We start from the raw sequence: 19,463 nt of genomic DNA on the forward strand, positions 1-19,463 counted from the left end.
CACCTTAAAATAGCCTCTGATTGAACGAATGGATGAACTTTGACTCCAGCTCAAATGTAAACATGTATTCCTCCAATGAGGATATTAGCTGTGTATTGGCATATCTACCTCCACAGCTGAAGGTTTTTGATAACAAAGAGACACATATTATTCAACTTACATTTTCCTCCAAATGTGGCTGAGCATCTCTTGTGTACTCTGTCTGTTTTCCGCTAAGGACCATGTTGAACATAAATGTCTCTCTCTCTCTCTGACTTGCTGTTTTGACCTTGATTCTCAGAATGCCTGGTTATGAAAAGCCAACTGACATTAACTCCTAAGTTATTGAACTGTTGCACCCTCTATAGCCACCACAGTTATTATTTGCCCTGCTGGTCATCTATAAACGTCTGGGATTGCGATCTTAAATGGCCACATGTACTCTTAAATCTCCACCCGGCACAGCCCTCTGAGTCTGGTTCCTCTTTATGTTTCTTCCTAGGTTCCTGCCTTGTAGGGAGTTTTTCCTAGCCATTGTGCTTCTACATGTGCATTACTTGCTCTTTGGGGTTTTAGGCTGGGTACCTGTAAAGCACTGTGACAACTGATGTAAAAGGGTTTTATAAAATACATTTGATTGATTGATGATGAGCCCAAATGCATGCTTAAGTGGAGTGGATTCTCAATACAATTGCGGTAGAATCAAGGCGAATTTGAGTATTGTCCAAAACAGGTATTCCCAAACTGGGGTATGCGCAATGCTGTCAGGGGTACGCCAAATAAAAATGTGATTCACATTTTTTTTATTTTATATATAAATATTTTTTTTTTTCTCTTCACATTTTCAAACATTTATATTTTCCAAAGGGGCTAAACATTTGGGTGAGGTTTTTTTCTCGCCTGAGTAGCCTCGTTTCACTGCCAAAAATAAAATGTAACCATCTAGTGTTCATCGAAATAACAACACAATGTCAAATACAGGTAGCCTAGTCAAATAATTAACATCCAATCACATTAACCGTTACTTTCTCGCAGGAATTCCACTAATGGTCCGTATGTAGCCAAACGTAGCTGCTGCTCATGATGATATCTGTACTGATGGCGCAAAAGCCATGACAAGGAGACATAGTGGAGTGGTAACACGCGTGCAAGCAGTTGCTCCCAACGCCACTTGGATACACTGCAGCATCCACCGAGAGGCTCTTGCTGCCAAGGGAATGCCTGACAGCTTTAAATACTTTTTGGACACTACAGTGAAAATGGTTAACTTTGTTAAAGCAAGGCCCCTGAACTCTCGTGTATTTTCTGCATTATGCAATGATATGGGCAGCGACCATGTAAACGCTTTTACAACAGACAGAAGTGCGCTCGTTATCAAAGGGCAAAGTATTGACACGTTTTTTTAAATTGAGAGACGAGCTTAAAGTTTTCTTTACTGACCATGATTTTCACTTGTCTGATCACTTGCATGATGACAAGTTTCTCACACGACTGGCCTATCCGGGTGATGTTTTTTCTTGCCTGAATGATCTGAATCTAGGATTACAGGGACTCTCCGTAACTATTTACAATGTGCGGGACAAAATTAAGGCTATGATTAAGAAGTTGGAGCCCTTCTCTGTCTGCATTAACAAGGACAACACACAGGTCTTTCCATCATTGTATGATTTTTTGTGTGCAAATGAACTCAAGCTTACGGACAATGTCAAATGTGATATAGCGAAGCACCTGAGTGAGTTGGGTGCGCAATTACGCAGGTACTTTCCCGAAATAGATGACACAAACAACTGGATTCGTTATCCCTTTCATGCCCTGCCTCCAGTCCATTTACCGATATCTGAACAAGAGAGACTCATCGAAATTGCAACAAATGGTTCTGTGAAAATTGTATTTAATCAGAAGCCACTGCCAGATTTCTGGATTGGGCTGCGCTCAGAGTATCCTACCATTGGCAAATCGCGCTGTGAAGACACTGATGCCCTTTGCAACCACGTACCTATGTGAGAGTGGATTCTCGGCCCTCACTAGCATGAAAACTAAATACAGGCACATACTGTGTGTGGAAAATGATTTAAGACTGAGACTCTCTCCAATACAATCCAAAAATGCAGAGTTATGTACATCCTTTCAAGCATACCCTTCTCATTAACCTGTGGTAAGTTATTCTCAATTTTCAATGAACAAATAAGGTTTTATATGTAAGATGGTTAAATAAAGACCAAAATTATTGATTATATTATTATTTGTGCCCTGGTCCTATAAGAGCTCTTTTTCACTTCCCACAAGCCGGTTTGTGACAAACTCACTCATTCTTATGTTTAATAAATGTAACAACATTTGAGAGTGCGCTGACCCTGGTGCTAGAGGGGGTACTCTGCTGGAGGTTGAATGTTTGAAGGGGTACGGGACTATAAAAAGTTTGGGAACCACTGGTCCAAATGAATGGAAAACGGAGCAAAGTAGTGTACAGTGATGAGAATGTCCCTTCATATCTAGTAGGAGTATGGTTTGTTAATGAGGAGCAGCTGAGCAGATGACCAATCTTGAAGAAATCATTTGAGTTATCCAAACTGGTGGAGAGAGTGCTGGGTTTGATTTTTTGTGCTTCTGCGGATCAGAAGGAACGTTTGTTGCGTCTCACCCAATTTGATAAGTTTGAAGTGTCATGTGTGTTTTTTTGGAACAGGGCACCCCTCAAGGGGGTTATATCTGACGTCTTGTGGGAAGTCGATTTTGAAGAGATTAAAAATATTCCTGGAGTGATTGATGCATGTTGGATGAATCGTATGGTGAATGGTGAAAAAGTTAAGTCTATCTGTTCTTTTATATGGAGTCTCTTCCTACTCAAGTGCAGTTGGGGTATATAAACTACAGAGTCAGAGCATTTATCCAAAGACCAATGCAGTGTGATCATTGTAAAGCTTTTGCTCATGTGACATGTTGCAAATGTGGTTGGAACCAAAAAGCTACATATTTCAATTGCCCGACAAGGGTTAAAGAGAATGAGATGTCCAAAGTCAGTGCTGTCCAGAGCATTTCATATGCAGCATATGTGTTTCACCAGCAGGACCCTGACATGTTAAAGGTTAAGAAGGTGGACTTTGAGGCCTTTATAGCTGGTGGAGAGAAGGTCCAGGAAGATAGATATTGTGGATGCGGCAATATTTCTCAGCAGAGCAGCCCTAGAGCCTGAGAAGGGAGATATCGAGATTTGAAAGAAGGAAGAAGTGGAAGTTTTGTTTTGTTTTTGTCAATGTACTATTTTATTTGGGTGGATATGGATTTTCTTTTTACCTTGTTTTGGTTTTTCAACCGTCCACTTGGTGGCAGCAATACTCATTTTGGGGTTGTAGTCCGCGGTAAAACCATCAGAAGAAGAAGAAGCAGAAGAAAGGCAGTGTTAGCTACACTACTTGCAAGCACGTAAAATAAGAATACAATACAATATAATTTTGGAAAAGCTTGAATACAGAGATGAGTAAAAGGAAAGCGCCACAGGAATCCCCAAACGAGGGAATAACAGACTTTCTTACCGGTAAGCCAAAAGACTTGAAGGCTAGCTAGCTAGCTAACGACAGCTGGCTAGCACATAATAGATAGTTTAGCTAGCTAACATTAGCTATCTTCATTTGCACCCAAACATCGCAACTTAATATTGATAGCTTTTTACTAGCTAGCAATGAAACACGAATGCAAACTTGCTGGTTGTATGGTAGCTAGATTTAGCTATTAGTTCGATCTTTAAAATCTAACCCCGTCGTCCTTGTAACTGTGTGTGTGTGTGTGTGTGTGTGTGTGTGTGATGATGATGATGGCGGCGGCGATGGCGGCTGTATCAAACCAATCACACATTGAAAAAATAAACTTTACACAGCCTGTCATTGGTGAGGTAGAATGTGCATGGTTAATAGCCTGTTAATCTCTCCAATATTCTGTTAGAGTTTGTTTCTTCCATATGCGAAGCCTGTGAGTGAGTGTGCTTTTGTATCTGTTTCTTTCTCCCAGAATTGGCCAACTATGAGAGGAATGTAAACAGAGCTATACACAAGTACAATACCTACAGGTAAGAGATGGGAGTAGTGTAGTGAGGGATGTGAGTGTCCCTTCACAACAGACATCTGTTTAAGTTGTTTGTCTGGCTCATTCAGTCCTTGGTCATAGGAACATATGTTTTGTTTGTTTACGCCCCGTTTACTCCCTCATTTACTGTAAACAACTTTATCTGTGTTGTGCCACTGTGTTCTTCAGGAAAGCAGCTTCAGTGATCTCCAAGTACCCCCAGAAGATCAAAAATGGGGAAGAGGCCAAGAAATTGGTGAGGGCATAAGTGATGAGAGAGAAAGATGTCACAGACAGTACAGTGCTGTTATAGCGGTGGTCGACTGTAGTTGATTGACTTGAAAGCTCATCTGATGACAGCCAATGCTCACCAGTGACTTACTATAACAATATATCATTATACTTTCTATTGTGTTCATCTATTTTAAATAGGATGGCGTTGGAAAAGAGATCGCTAAGAAGATAGATGAGTTTTTACAAACAGGAACACTTAAGAAGTTAGAAAAGGTAAGTGTTTGAGGGATGACATGTAAAACTTAACGCAAGGACAGTGAGCTCTGCAGTCTGTCACTTCTTTGTCCCCTGTGACCACAATACAAAATGCACAAATAACCTTTTTAAAGTTGATAATTATATTATTAATTTCACTCAGTTTGATGCAGGCTAATGGATTGTGTTTATCTTCCCAGATTCGTAATGATGACACCAGCTCCTCCATCAATTTCCTTACCAGAGTCACTGGTATTGGGTATGTCTTCTGCATTGTTTGTTAAACCCAATCCCTGACCCTAGCCCCTGGGTGGCAAACCCTTCTCGTGGAGAGCTACTGTTCTGCATGATTTTGTTCCAGCCCTTCTTTAAGACACCTGAGCAGTTAACTCTTTCTTTCTCCTCCGCTAGTCCTGCTGCTGCCAGAAAGTTCTTTGATGAGGGAGTGAAGACTCTGGAAGGTTTGCTCAGCTTTTAAAGCTATTTTTTTTACATTTAGAAGAAGATACCAGAGTAGCCTGCAGTGCATATGGTGAAGGGTTGAGTATACAGTGGGGCAAAAAAGTATTTAGTCAGCCACCAATTGTGCAAGTTCTCCCACTTAAAAAGATGAGGCCTGTAATTTTCATCATAGGTACACTTCAACTATGACAGACAAAACGAGAAAAGAAAATCCAGAAAATCACATTGTAGGATTTTTTATGAATTTATTTGCAAATTATGGTGGAAAATAAGTATTTGGTCACCTACAAACAAGCAAGATTTCTGGCTCTCACAGACCTGTAACTTCTTCTTTAAGAGGCTCCTCTGTCCTCTACTCGTTACCTGTATTAATGGCACCTGTTTGAACTTGTTATCAGTATAAAAGACACCTGTCCACAACCTCAAACAGTCACACTCCAAACTCCACTATGGCCAAGACCAAAGAGCTGTCAAAGGACACCAGAAACAAAATTGTAGACCTGCACCAGGCTGGGAAGACTGAATCTGCAATAGGTAAGCAGCTTGGTTTGAAGAAATCAACTGTGGGAGCAATTATTAGGAAATGGAAGACATACAAGACCACTGATAATCTCCCTCGATCTGGGGCTCCATGCAAGATCTCACCCCGTGGGGTCAAAATGATCACAAGAACGGTGAGCAAAAATCCCAGAACCACACGGGGGAACCTAGTGAATGACCTGCAGAGAGCTGGGACCAAAGTAACAAAGCCTACCATCAGTAACACACTACGCCGCCAGGGACTCAAATCCTGCAGTGCCAGACGTGTGCCCCTGCTTAAGGCAGTACATGTCCAGGCCCGTCTGAAGTTTGCTAGAGAGCATTTGGATGATCCAGAAGAAGATTGGGAGAATGTCATATGGTCAGATGAAACCAAAATAGAACTTTTTGATAAAAACTCAACTCGTCGTGTTTGGAGGACAAAGAATGCTGAGTTGCATCCAAAGAACACCATACCTACTGTGAAGCATGAGGGTGGAAACATCATGCTTTGGGGCTGTTTTTCTGCAAAGGGACCAGGACGACTGATCCGTGTAAAGGAAAGAATAAATGGGGCCATGTATCGTGAGATTTTGAGTGAAAACCTCCTTCCATCAGCAAGGGCATTGAAGATGAAACGTGGCTGGGTCTTTCAGCATGACAATGATCCCAAACACACCGCCCGGGCAACGAAGGAGTGGCTTCGTAAGAAGCATTTCAAGGTCCTGGAGTGGCCTAGCCAGTCTCCAGATCTCAACCCCATAGAAAATCTTTGGAGGGAGTTGAAAGTCCGTGTTGCCCAGCAACAGCCCCAAAACATCACTGCTCTAGAGGAGATCTGCATGGAGGAATGGGCCAAAATACCAGCAACAGTGTGTGAAAACCTTGTGAAGACTTACAGAAAACGTTTGACCTCTGTCATTGCCAACAAAGGGTATATAACAAAGTATTGAGATAAACTTTTGTTATTGACCAAATACTTATTTTCCACCATAATTTGCAAATAAATTCATTAAAAATCCTACAATGTGATTTTCTGGATTTTTTTTCCTAATTTTGTCTGTCATAGTTGAAGTGTACCTATGGTGGAAATTACAGGCCTCTCATCTTTTTAAGTGGGAGAACTTGCACAATTGGTGGCTGACTAAATACTTTTTTGCCCCACTGTATGTAGGAATGCCATACAATTTCAAAAGTAACTTCAATTGTTATTAGACTACATTAACACTTGTGCTTTTAGATCTGAAGAAAATCGAACACAAGCTCAATCATCATCAGCAGATTGGACTCAAGTAAGTATGAATTTCCTATGTCAGTGGCTCAGTCAGCATGCACCAATGTAAGTGTTTTGCTAATGTTGTATGTGCATCATTGGTTGGTGACTCATACATTCCAATGTAAGTTTCCTTTGCATGCTTGGTGGCGCTGCCCTGTGCCCGCTGTAGGTACTTTGAGGAGTTTGAGAAGAGGATTCCACGAACTGAGATGACGAAGATGGAGGTGAGTGAAATTACTATTGTGAGAGAGATAATTCGGATTACATTTTTTTAAAGTGGTTAGAATGGCATGTATTTACTCTTACCTCTGTCTTATGCTTCTTGTGTGTTTGTCCAGACTCTCATTCTGCAGGAGCTGGAGTTGGTGGATACTGAGTACATTGGGACAATCTGTGGAAGCTACAGGAGAGGTGAGTCCACCATGTACTTGGTGGTTTTTACTATTACTAACTGTGTAGTGTTTATATTTGCAATTGTCATGTTGTATCAAGGAAGTGATTGCACTGGAAGACAGATTTTTATGCATGTCATAATTTCTTTAGGTAATTTCTTCATTATTTAACTGTTCCTGCATTCCCTCCTGCAGGTGCTGAATCCAGTGGGGATATTGATATCTTACTGACCCACCCAAACTACACCTCTGTGGATGAGAAACAGGTAACCACCAAACTCCACAATGCCAACTGCTGCTTTGGCACTGTATTGATTTAATATATATTAAGCAGGGGAGGACCATCCTCCTCAGTCAATTTCATAAAAACAGTGAAACATTTAAAAATGTATCCTTTTTAGATAAAACTATTCAAAATATATTAATGTCACCAAATAATTGATTAAACACACAGTTTTGCAATGAAGGTCTGCAGTAGCCTCAACAGCACTCTGTAGGGTAGAACCATGGTGTTTAGACGGAGGACAGCTAGCTTCCGCCCTCCTCTGGGTACATTGACTTCAGTACAAAACCTAGGATGCTCATGGTTCTCACCCTCTTCCATAGACTTACACAGTAATTGTGACAACTTCTGGAGGACATCCTCCAACCTATTAGAGCTCTTGCAGCATGAACTGACGTGTTGTCCACCCAATCAAAGGATCAGAGAATGAATCTAGTACTGAAAGCATAAGCTACAATTTGCTAGCACTGTAGTGCATAAAATGTGGTGAGTAGTTGATTCAAAAGTTTTGGCGGATGCCAGGAGAATGCATAGTTTGGTGGAGGAGGAATATTGGTCTGGGGCTGTTTTTCATGGTTCGTTCTAGGCCCCTTAGTTCCAGTGAAGGGAAATATTAACGCTACAGCATACAATGACATTCTAGACGATTCTGTGCTTCCAACTTTGTGGCAACAGTTTGGGGAAGGACCTTTCCTGTTTCGGCATGACAATGCCCCTGTGCAGAAAGTGAGGTCCATACAGAAATGGTTTGTCGAGATCGTTGTGGAAGAAGTTGACTGGCCGGCACAGAGCCCTGACCTTAACTCCATCTAACACCGTTGGGATGAATTGGAATTCCCGGCTGCGTGCCAGGCCTAATCGCCAACCTCACTAATACTCTTGTTGCTGAATGGAAGCAAGTCCCCGCAGCAATGTTCCAACATCATTGCATTCAACAGAAGATAACTCTTATGACTCGCATATGCTCATAACATAATTCTTTGCTCTTCCTCTTCCAGCCCAAACTTCTCCATGCCGTGGTGGAGCATTTTGAATCCATTGGGTTCATTACAGACACACTGTCCAAGGGAGACACCAAATACATGGTGAGGACCTTTTGTGGCTAGCAAGCTGCAAGGAATGTTGCTTAATCTGTCTAGTAACTAAGATGTTTTATGTTGTCATTGGTGATGTATTTTGTGCAGGGAGGGTCTATACTTTACTAAATCGGAAGCAACCATTCAAGCAGATGGCTCACTGGTTATTTATGTGATTGTTGCTCTCTCTCTAGGAGGTCTGTCAGCAGAATTAGTTTCATCAGTCAGAAAGTTTATCTATTCAGTCTTTATTTAGCTATAAAAGTGTCCTACCCCTCTACCACATGGTCATTAATATGTTTCTAGGGAGTCTGCCAGCTGCAGCGGAATGATGAAGACGAGGAGGAATATCTTCACAGACGCATTGATATCAGGTGGGTAGCTAGTTACCCTCCATAAACGCACCTAATCACGTGGTTCTTATGACTCTGTTGCCTGGAGGATGGTCAGATAGAGCACTTTCAACGACATTTGATTATCTTTTCCTTCACCTTGCTATAACAGAAATACAATTTCCCTTATCTCACTGCAGGTTAATTCCTAAGGACCAGTATTACTGTGGTGTGCTGTATTTCACTGGCAGTGACATCTTCAATAAGAACATGAGAACTCACGCTCTGGAGAAAGGCTTCACCCTCAACGAGTACACCATCCGTCCAGTGGGGGTCACTGGTGAGTCACGCTAAAATATCAGCAGTTCAAAATCAACCCCTTGCCCCTATTCCTAGACCAGGGTGTCAAACATACGGGCCCGTGAGCCGATTCAATGTGACTCACGTTTTTAGTAAAAAAATGTAATCTAGATATAATCAAAATCATTTTGGGGGGAAAATATTTACACATTTTGACGGTGAGGAAATCTTTAAAAACAATTGTGCGGCCCTATGGACCTCGGTGAATACAGAATGAAATGCATAAATATCTAATTTACGTAAGTATTCACACCCCTGAGTACATGTTAGAACCATCTTTGGCAGTGATTACAGCTGTGAGTCTTTTTGGGTAAGTCTCCATGAGCTTTACACACCTGGATTGTACAATATTTGCACATTATTCTTTTTTAAATTCTTAAAGCTCTGTCAAGTTGGTTGTTCATTGCTAGACAGCCATTTTCAAGTCATGCCAAAGATTTTCAAGACAATTTTTTGTTGTTGTCAACTTTAACTAGGCCACTCAGGAACATTCAATGTCATCTTGGTAAGCAACTCCAGTATATATTTGGCCTTGTGTTTTAGGTTATTCCCTGCTGAAAGGTGAATTTGCCTCCCAGTGTCTGTTGGAAATGATGAAAAGCATACCAATAACATGATGCAACCACCACCATGCTTGAAAATATGAAGTGGTGTACTCAGTGATGTGTTGGATTTGCTCCAAACATAACTATGTTCAGAATACAAAGCGTTCATTTCTTAGACACATTTTTTGCAGTTTTTTAGTGTCTTATTGTAGACTTTTGTTTTGTGTGTGTGTGTCTTTTTGCAAACCGGATGCATGTTTTGAAATATTTGTATTATGTACAGGCCTCCTTTTTACTCTGTCATTTAGGTTAGTGTTGTGGAGTGACTACTATGTTGTTGATCCATCCTCAGTTTTTTCCTATCACAGCCATTTAACTCTTAACTGTTTTAAAATCACCATTGGCCTCATGGTGAAATCCCTGAGCAGTTTCCTTCCTCTCCGGCAACTTACTTAGGAAGGGCACCTGTATCTTTGTAGTGACTGGGTGTATTGATACACCATCACCATGCTCAAAGGGATATTCAATGTCTGCTTTTTTTATTTTATTTTATTTTTTACTTTTTTTTTTTACCCATCTACCAATAGGTGCCCTTCTTTGCCAGGCATTGTAAACTTCCTGGTCTTTGTGGTTGAATCAGTGTTTGAAATGTACTGCTCGACTGAGTGACCTTCCAGATATTTGTATGTGTGGGGTACAGAGATGAGGTAGTCATAAAATCATGTTAAACACTATTGCACGCGGCATGTAATAGTGACTTGTTAAGCACATTTTTACTCCTGAACTTATTTAGGCTTGCCATAACAAAGGGGTTGAATACTTATTGACTCAAGACATTTCAGATTTTCATTTTCATTTAATTTGGAAAATGTTCTAAAAACATAATTCCACTTTGACATTATGGGGTATTGTGTGTATGCCAGTGAATACTTTCGGAAGGCATGCAATGAATCCTTCAGATCAAAGTGTCTGGAGGTTGATTTTTTTTTAATATATATAAAAAAAAATGATTAGGCATCTGTATCTTATTTACTGAACTTCAGCAATGTATCCATCTCACTGTCACAGTTGGGTTAGCCAACTGTGTAAAGTCAGTTTAAACAGCAAGGTTAGTTCATGTCTGTGTTTCTGTGGTTGTAGGTATGGCCGGGGAACCTCTGATGGTGGACAGTGAGAAGGATGTCTTTGACTACATCCAATGGAAATACAGAGAGCCCAAAGAACGCAGCGAGTGAAAGAAGGGATGAAAGACACTTTTTATCCCCACGTGATTTAACTGCCAACAAGGCTGAAAATTGTGTATGTTTGTGTTTATCTATGTGTCTTAGGTTTTATTTTTATTTTGGTGTCTGTTTTCCCAGGAGGTAAAAATAGCACAACCTTGTTGGTCTTTTTGAAGTTGGTTTCTCCCATAGATTGACAGAACATGTCTACTTAAAATATACTTGCAAACACTCTAACTCTAGTGATATGCGTGATCTGTTTTTTTTGACGACATCACTAGAGATTTCTACTCTCTGACAATGCCAAGACAGAATTATTTGTTTACATTGCTGTCTGTCAGCAGAATCATCCAAATATATTTTTATTGTGCTAAAATCATTTGTGTATCGAACAGCAATGCAGTCTGTTACTGCTTTGTCACTGTCTTGTTTGGCTAGCTAGGCAACAATGTTACCTTGACTGCAGCAATAGACTGGCTACCAGGCTAAAGCATAGGGCTACTGTTATGACAATACCAGATCTTTTAGTATGCCTGACTAGTCACTCCTGCGGCATCTTTTGTACATTGATGTTTCCTTCACTCACTGTCAAGTTGTATATGTATTATGTCTGGGAGACATGAATCATGCTTTTGAGATGAAGTTACTTCCAAGATGAAAACACTTGGAGTGATTAATGGATATTATGTTACATATAGTTCTGTCTTTTTAGAACCAGACGTACCCGTGAGCAGTTGGAGTCCAGATTTTTAAAATTAATTTTATGGGTGGAAATGTAACACTGTTTGTAATTGAGCTCTATCCTCATGATTTCTAGGGAATAAATGGTGCCCATAAACATGTCGAGATGGCCTAACTTTTGTACTATTATTCTGAGTAAAGCTGGACATGGAAAGGTAAAGTAACTACCCTTGTGGAATCCCCCCCCAAACCTGAAGATTTTCGAGAAAGGTGTTATTGGTACTGCTAGCTAACAGCAAACTATTTATTTTGTGTTTTTAGTAACCCATGTTAGAAATCAAGAGAATGGTGCATGTGTTGTATATGTTATGATGATCCTGTCACTATAGGTATAGATACTTAGATGTATTTAAGTAATGTGTTCCATTGTTTATAATGATGGGTGAGTGAAATAAAGACATTTACAGAAAATGTATATTTTCCTCTCCAGGACTCATTAAAAGATCACCCTGTCAAAGTAAATTACCTTTATTTGAGTAAAGGAGATAGGCAATTTACTAAATGGGTACCTGGGTCTGTCTGTGCATAAAAAATATAATCTATTTCGATAGGTCTGGACAACTGAAGACTGGGCACACTTTTTCAGGCCAGCCACAATGGACGTACAAAACGTATATTCCGGTTTGTGTGTAATAAATCCATATTATGAGTAATAAAAAATAGACTAGCTACATGCCTTTGACTCTGTACTGCTAAGCATTAGCAGAAGCATAATAGTACTGTCTTTGCTAATGTTGTTTACAATTACACAGCGGTTGCCAGGGAAACCAACGACGTGTGAACCGCAAGGCATGATGGGCTGAAATAAAATGCAGCAAGAAATACCAGCAAAAGCTGCGAGAGATTGACCAATAACTACACCGTGTGCATAACGGTTAGCCAATAAGAGATATGTGCGATCGTGTCTTCTGTCAGTTACACACCCACATTACTTTTTGTCCACCACTTAGCGGGAGTTGTAGCTGTGAAATCAAGCGTCCATATAGCGGAGACAACCGGCGTTGGATAATAAGGTAAAAAAAAATGCTAGGCTATTATGAACTCTCCTTAATTTTTTTAGTTAGTGTAGGTGGTCTAAGAATAATTTGCGATCTGGTTTGATAAGTACAGTTGAACCCGCTAGCTATTTGCGTCTGAGTGGCACACAACAGGCGTCATTAATTAATCTTCTACAAGCTAGCCCACTAACGGCAGCTAGCTAGTTCATGTTAGATTGCCAGCCCGATATCAAGTTACATTACAACATCTAACATAATATCATTAATGACTTGTTTGCAAGGTGGCAACCATGGAGATCCTATTAAATTACTAGAGGGGGCATGTGAATCCCAAGAAGTTCCAGAATGTGTTGAAAAATGGCAGCCATATTGGTCAGGGAGAAATCAAAACCAGTCTAATTGTAATGAATGGCAGAGGCATAATCCTCCTGCTTTTACTTATGCAGGAAAATAAAAGTAAAGCATGCGATATAAATTGTGTAATAAAATGTGTCAACCTAAAATATTGTAAGTTAATAGAAAAATCATACAGGTTTTATATCTACACTTTGTGTGTGTATCTATATCGACAGACCATAAATGGATACATTTGTCTTCTTAGAAAGGTGTGTGTTTATTATGATACAACACCAGTACTTGTTGCATTATTTTACAACTTGTCCAGTGCTGCTTTCATATGCTAGTTGGATCTCGGAAACTCAAATGTCCAACTTGCTAACTGCATGTACATATACACTTGCCATGTGCAACCAGTTAGCAACTCCCTGACCAAAATGACTGACTTTTAGCCCATCATAAGACGGTTAAAGCCCATTTCTAGTATTGTAATTCCTAATTTTATGATAGCACCTGTCTTACGAATTCAAAGGAAAACATTGCTGTTTGCAGCTTGCAAAGTGTAAATTATTATACTAATTTTAACTTGACTAATTTCGGGAAATGGTGAGTTATGGTTTTTGTTTCGTTTGAAAAAATGTTGCTTGACAACTTGAATAGATTGGAGAAGATGAGAATTCTAGCTACACAATAGTGGTGAGGAGGAGTCTACCGTGTCCGGATGCGATTTCACCATTCATTTTCTCTATTCAGGGTACACTCAAACATCGTTTTACGATTGAGAGTAACAGCTGATTTCGAGATTGTATATAGATTTGCTCTCCTTAATTAAATACACAACATGACCAAAAGTATGTGGACACCTGCTTGTCTATCATCTCATTCCAAAATCATGGGCATTCATATGGAGTTGGTCCCCTTTTGCTGCTTTAACAGCCTCTGCTCTTTTGGGAAGGCTTTCCACTAGGTGTTGGAACTAGAGGTCGACCGATTAATCGGAATGGCCGATTTAATTAGGGCCGATTTTTCAACTTTTCATAACAATCGGAAATCTGTGTTTTTGGACACCGATTTGGCCGATTTAAAAAAAAATATATATATATATATTGTTTTACACCTTTATTTAATCTTTATTTAACTAGGCAAGTCAGTTAAGAACACATTCTTATTTTCAATGACGGCCTAGGAACGGTGGGTTTACTGCCTCGTTCAGGGGCAGAACGACAGATTTTTACCATGTCAGCTCGGGGGATTCAATCTTGAAACATTACAGTTAACTAGTCCAACGCTCTAACCACCTGATTACATTGCACTCCGCGAGGAGCCTGCCTTCTACGCGAATGCAGTAGAAGCCAAGGTAAGTTGCTAGCTAGCATTAAACCTATCTTATAAAAAACAATCAATCAATCATAATCACTAGTTAACTACACATGGTTGATGATATTACTAGTTTATCTAGCGTGTCCTGCGTTGCATATAATCGATGCGGTGCGTATCGTTGCTCCAATGTGTACCTACCCATAAACATCAATGCCTTTCTTAAAATCAATACACAGAAGTATATATTTTTAAACCTGCATATTTAGCTAAAAGAAATGCTAGGTTGGCAGGCAATATTAACCAGGTGAAATTGTGTCACTTCTCTTGCGTTCATTGCACGCAGAGTCAGTGTATATGCAACAGTTTGGGCCGCCTAATTTGCCAGAATTTTACATAATTATGACATAACATTGAAGGTTGTGCAATGTAACAGACTTATGGATGCCACCCGTTAGATAAAATACGGAACGGTTCCGTATTTCACTGAAAGAATAAACGTCGTGTTTTCGAGATGATAGTTTCCGGATTCGACCATATTAATGACCTAAGGCTCGTATTTCTGTGTGTTATTATGTTATAACTAAGTCTATGATTTGATAGAGCAGTCTGACTGAGCGGTGGTAGGCAGCAGCAGGCTCGTAAGCATTCATTCAAACAGCACTTTCCTGCGTTTTGCCAGAAGCTCTTCGCTGTGCTTCAAGCCTATCAACTCCCGAGATTAGGCTGGTGTAACCGATGTGAAATGGCTAGCTAGTTAGCGGGGTGCGTGCTAATAGCGTTTCAAACGTCACTCGCTCTGAGACTTGGAGTAGTTATTCCCCTTGCTCTGCATGGGTAACGCTGCTTCGAGGGTGGCTGTTGTCGTTGTGTTCCTGGTTCGAGCCCAAGTAGGAGCGAGGAGAGGGATGGAAGCTATACTGTTACACTGGCAATACTAAAGTGCCTATAAGAACATCCAATAGTCAAAGGTTAATGAAATACAAATGGTATAGAGAGAAATAGTCCTATAATTCCTATAATAACTACAACCTAAAACTTCTTACCTGGGAATATTGAAGACTCATGTTAAAAGGAACCACCAGCTTTCATATGTTCTCATGTTCTGAGCAAGGAACTTAAACGTTAGCTTTCTTACATGGCACATATTGCACTTTTACTTTCTTCTCCAATACTTTGTTTTTGCATTATTTTAACCAAATTGAATATGTTTCATTATTTATTTGAGGCTAAATTGTTTTTATTGATGTATTATATTAAGTGTTCATTCAGTATTGTTGTAATTGTCATTATTACAAATACATTTTAAAAAATCGGCCGATTAATCGGTATCGGCTTTTTTGGTCCTCCAATAATCGGTATCGGCGTTGAAAAATCATAATCGGTCGACCTCTAGTTGGAACATTGCTGCGGGGACTTGCTTCCATTCAGGCACGAGCGTTAGAAAGGTCTGGCACTGATGTTGGGCGATTTAGGCCTGGCTCGCAGTTGGCGTTCCAATTCATCCCAAAGGTGTTTGATGGGGTTGAGGTCAGGGCTCTGTGCAGGCCAGTGAAGTTCTTCCACACCGATCTTGACAAACCATTTCTGCATGGACCACGCTTTGTGATCGGGGACATTGACATGCTGAAACAGGAAAGAGCCTTCCTCAAACTGTTGCCACAAAATTGGATACACAGAATTGTTTAGAATGTAATTGTATGCTGTAGCAATAAGATTTCTCTTCACTGGAACTAAGGGGCCTAGCCCGAACCATGAAAAAGCCCTAGAACATTACTGTTTCTCCACCAAACGTTACAGTAGGCACTATGCATTGGGGCAGGTAGGGTTCTCCTGGCATGTGCCAAACCCAGATAGTGAAGCGTGATTAATCACTCCAGAGAACGCGTTTCCACCAACCACAGCCGACGCTTGGCATTGCGCGTGGTGATCTTAGGCTTGTGTGTGGCTGCTCGGCCATGGAAACCCATTTCATGAAGCTCTCGAGGAACTGTTGTTTTGTTGATGTTGCTTCCAGAGGCAAGTTTGAACTCGGTAGTGAGTGTTGCAACCGAGGACATACTATTTTTATGCGCTTCAGCACTCTGCGGTCCTGTTCTGTGGGCTTGTGTGGCCTGCCACTTTGTGGCTGAGCCGTTGTGGCTCCTATATGTTTCCACGTCACAATAACAGCACTACAGTTGACTGGGGCAGCTCTAGCGGTGCAGAAATTTGACCAACTGACTTTCTGGAAAGGTGGCATCCTATGACGATGCCATGGTGAAAGTCACTGAGAGCTTCAGTAAGGCCATTCTACTGCCAATGTTTTGCTATGGAGATTGCATGGCTGTGTGCTCGATTTTATACACCGGTCAGCAACGGGTGTGGCTGAAATGGATGAATCCACTAATTTGAAGGGGTGTCCATATACTATGTTTATGTATATATAATATATACGTGTGTGTCATCTGATTTATTCGTTTTAGACTCTGAATTGTTTAATCAAACATTTTGCAACCAGCTCCTGATTAGCCTACTGCTCACATGTGCACTACGCCTGAGCTCGTTTTCCCTGGCTAAACTAGCTGGCTTGCTGAACTCTGCTAGTTTTCATCCTCATTGTCAAACTTCATAAATGCTGCACCCTCAACTTCAAAACTCCTTTGGTAGTTATACGATCATGTAATTAAGAAATTACCTGGAAAGAAACTTTACAATTATATATTGTTTTGTTGAATAGTCATGACTGTTTTGAGATAAATGTCCTAAGACAACAGTAGCGAAAGATATCATTGCTTTGCCGACACAGCCAGCCTTTGCCGACACGCCTTTTTTCAACTTACTATTGTATTTGTTGATTAAATCTGACATTTATTAATGAGTAATCTAGAAATGTCACGAGTTAATTGACATGAGATCTCGAGAAAATATATAAACTATACAGATCTCATTTACTACAATGAATGGCTAAATTACTTCCGGACACTAAGGGTCCAGGGCTCCCCTTCCTCCTCACCACTCTATTAGAAGTGTATCCATAGAAACTACACAGAGCGCGGTTGCCATGCCATGTGCCAGTCATTATTTAACTGGTATTTGCACAGCAGTAAGCCACGGTTGGTTAGCCAGAATGAATTCCGACCCTACTCTTGCTTACAGCTGCGCTAAGGTTCGGACAGGCTGCATGTTTAGATTAAGACACCGCGGAGCTGGCTCAAGACATGGCTCGGAAAACGTACCTCAATCCAGGGATGCGAAATGCGGTGTACTCCGATTTGTCCAATTCACTGTTACACCGAGAAGATTGAATGAATGCTACTCTAGCAGTCGTTTTATCTTCTGTGTAACAGTTGGAGTAATGGGACAATTCGGAGTACACCTAATTTCTCACCCCTGGGTTGAGTGAGGTATGTTTTCCGAGCCATATCCTGCTCTGCGGTGTCTTGCTGGCCCCAGTAAGCAAGCGTGGGGTTCGGAATCTATTCTGGCTATTGCTTGGTGTGTTAAGCGCTGATCTGAAGATGTTAGCTAGTGGATGATGAGTCTTAACACGCCAAGTTCTTTCTAGAAGTGTTTAGTGAGTAGCGTTTAAAATGCTGGGTGAGCCCAGGTTGAACCCTATCATTCTGTGCTGTTGGTTAATACCGTGATGTTTTCGTTTCCTAGGGCAACCATGTCTGACAGAAAAGCAGTCATAAAAAATGCCGACATGTCAGAGGAGATGCAGCAGGATGCAGTGGAGTGCGCCACGCAGGCTCTGGAGAAGTACAACATCGAGAAAGACATCGCCGCATACATCAAGAAGGTACCCACCCGAGACTTACCTATTCAATAACTATCATGGTCTGTGGCTGAATGACTCCCTGCCTATTCCCCATACAGAGCAGTGTGACTCTTGCCAAAAGTTACTCTCTGGGGGGATTGATTCATTCTGTGGCTATCCATATTTTAGGATTGTCTAAAATATCGTTCAATGCTCAAACGATTTGTTGAATTGCATACATGGGGAAAGGGATGTTATCCCCAGGCTTTGGTATAACATTGAGTTCAAGTAGTCCGACCTTCATTCTAAATAATGTTAGCTACCTGATTTACCGGTTAACTATAAATCTAAGTCAAATTGTATGACATTTACTACAGTGGTGCAGGGTCACTGGATTGTAAAAAATGAACACTGCTGTCTTGTTGATCCCTGTTAATCATGCATTCCTGTCTCCGCCCCTCCCAGGAGTTTGACAAGAAGTACAACCCCACCTGGCATTGCATTGTAGGGAGGAACTTTGGCAGCTACGTGACCCATGAGACCAAGCATTTCATCTACTTCTACTTGGGCCAGGTGGCCATCCTGCTCTTCAAGTCTGGCTGAGGAGCCAGCCGCCCCAGCCCCTTTAACATCAACTGACCATTAAATATTGACTGACTCGACAGAAAGGCTCTATCATTCCTGGTCAACGGGAACCGCCTTTCTGTGCTGCTTTCTACCATTTTGTTCCTCTTTGTTTAAAGAAAATACCTGGCCATGTGAGAGAAATGAAACACTTGTATTTATGTTTTCTATTGCAGTAGATTGTCACTAATTTGATTTTAAATAAAAGCGATATCATTTAGCTTTCTGGGTTTACCCGTTGTAGTTTATTTTAGCTATTTGTGTTCACCTACTATGAAGCATCTTGAGGTCCATCATCCAAATGTATTGAATGACAGCACTGATTGTGATAACCAGAAACTGCGTGTGGGACCAGGCTTTAAATATATTCTCATCCCACTTGAAAATGAATTACATTAGCCCAGGTAAATATTGGTCACAATGAAAAGGTGATAATCGTCCAAATAATTCACATTGCCAAAACTTTAGATGGCATGAGTCAATTATAGCTAGAACGGCAAACAGGACTTGTGGGCAGTGGTGAAAAGTACCCAGCTGGCATACTTGAGTAAAAGTAAAGATACATTAATAGAAAATGACTCCAAATGGTAAAAGAGAAAGTCAAAAAGTAAATGGAATTGCTCAAATGTACTTAAGTATCAAGTAAAAGTTCCTTATATTAAGCAAACCAGACTGCACCATAAGACTGATAGCCAGGGACACACTCGTGA

General features: G+C 40.7%; 2 protein-coding genes across 2 annotated transcripts; both read left to right on the forward strand.

Moving 5' to 3' along the window:
* Positions 1-3,295: 3,295 nt before the first annotated feature.
* Positions 3,296-12,151, forward strand: LOC139576617 (DNA polymerase beta). Its single transcript, XM_071402905.1, has 14 exons — positions 3,296-3,514; positions 3,985-4,042; positions 4,228-4,294; positions 4,471-4,545; positions 4,728-4,786; positions 4,939-4,988; positions 6,749-6,800; positions 6,954-7,008; positions 7,123-7,195; positions 7,372-7,442; positions 8,458-8,544; positions 8,842-8,909; positions 9,068-9,207; positions 10,913-12,151. The coding sequence occupies exons 1-14, from the start codon at positions 3,454-3,456 to the stop codon at positions 11,005-11,007; spliced, it is 1,011 nt and encodes a 336-aa protein (XP_071259006.1). The 5' UTR covers positions 3,296-3,453; the 3' UTR covers positions 11,008-12,151.
* A 450-nt stretch (positions 12,152-12,601) lies between these two features.
* On the forward strand, positions 12,602-18,973 carry LOC139576619 (dynein light chain 1, cytoplasmic-like). The gene is made up of 3 exons (XM_071402909.1): positions 12,602-12,749; positions 18,033-18,171; positions 18,595-18,973. The coding sequence occupies exons 1-3, from the start codon at positions 12,628-12,630 to the stop codon at positions 18,730-18,732; spliced, it is 399 nt and encodes a 132-aa protein (XP_071259010.1). The 5' UTR covers positions 12,602-12,627; the 3' UTR covers positions 18,733-18,973.
* Positions 18,974-19,463: the final 490 nt, after the last annotated feature.

This window comes from Salvelinus alpinus, chromosome 5 (assembly GCF_045679555.1).
Source record: "Salvelinus alpinus chromosome 5, SLU_Salpinus.1, whole genome shotgun sequence".
NCBI classification, from domain to species: Eukaryota; Metazoa; Chordata; class Actinopteri; order Salmoniformes; family Salmonidae; genus Salvelinus; species Salvelinus alpinus.

Bases quoted from the DNA above. Each gene is read 5' to 3' on its own strand.
- LOC139576619 (XM_071402909.1), top strand. From the start codon at position 12,628: ATGTGCGATCGTGTCTTCTGTCAGTTACACACCCACATTACTTTTTGT. The intron at 12,750-18,032 runs GTAAAAAAAAAT...TTCGTTTCCTAG, and splicing joins AACCGGCGTTGGATAATAAG to GGCAACCATGTCTGACAGAA. The intron at 18,172-18,594 runs GTACCCACCCGA...CGCCCCTCCCAG, and splicing joins TCGCCGCATACATCAAGAAG to GAGTTTGACAAGAAGTACAA.
- LOC139576617 (XM_071402905.1), top strand. From the start codon at position 3,454: ATGAGTAAAAGGAAAGCGCCACAGGAATCCCCAAACGAGGGAATAACA. The intron at 4,787-4,938 runs GTATGTCTTCTG...CTCCTCCGCTAG, and splicing joins ACCAGAGTCACTGGTATTGG to TCCTGCTGCTGCCAGAAAGT. The intron at 4,989-6,748 runs GTTTGCTCAGCT...TTGTGCTTTTAG, and splicing joins GGGAGTGAAGACTCTGGAAG to ATCTGAAGAAAATCGAACAC.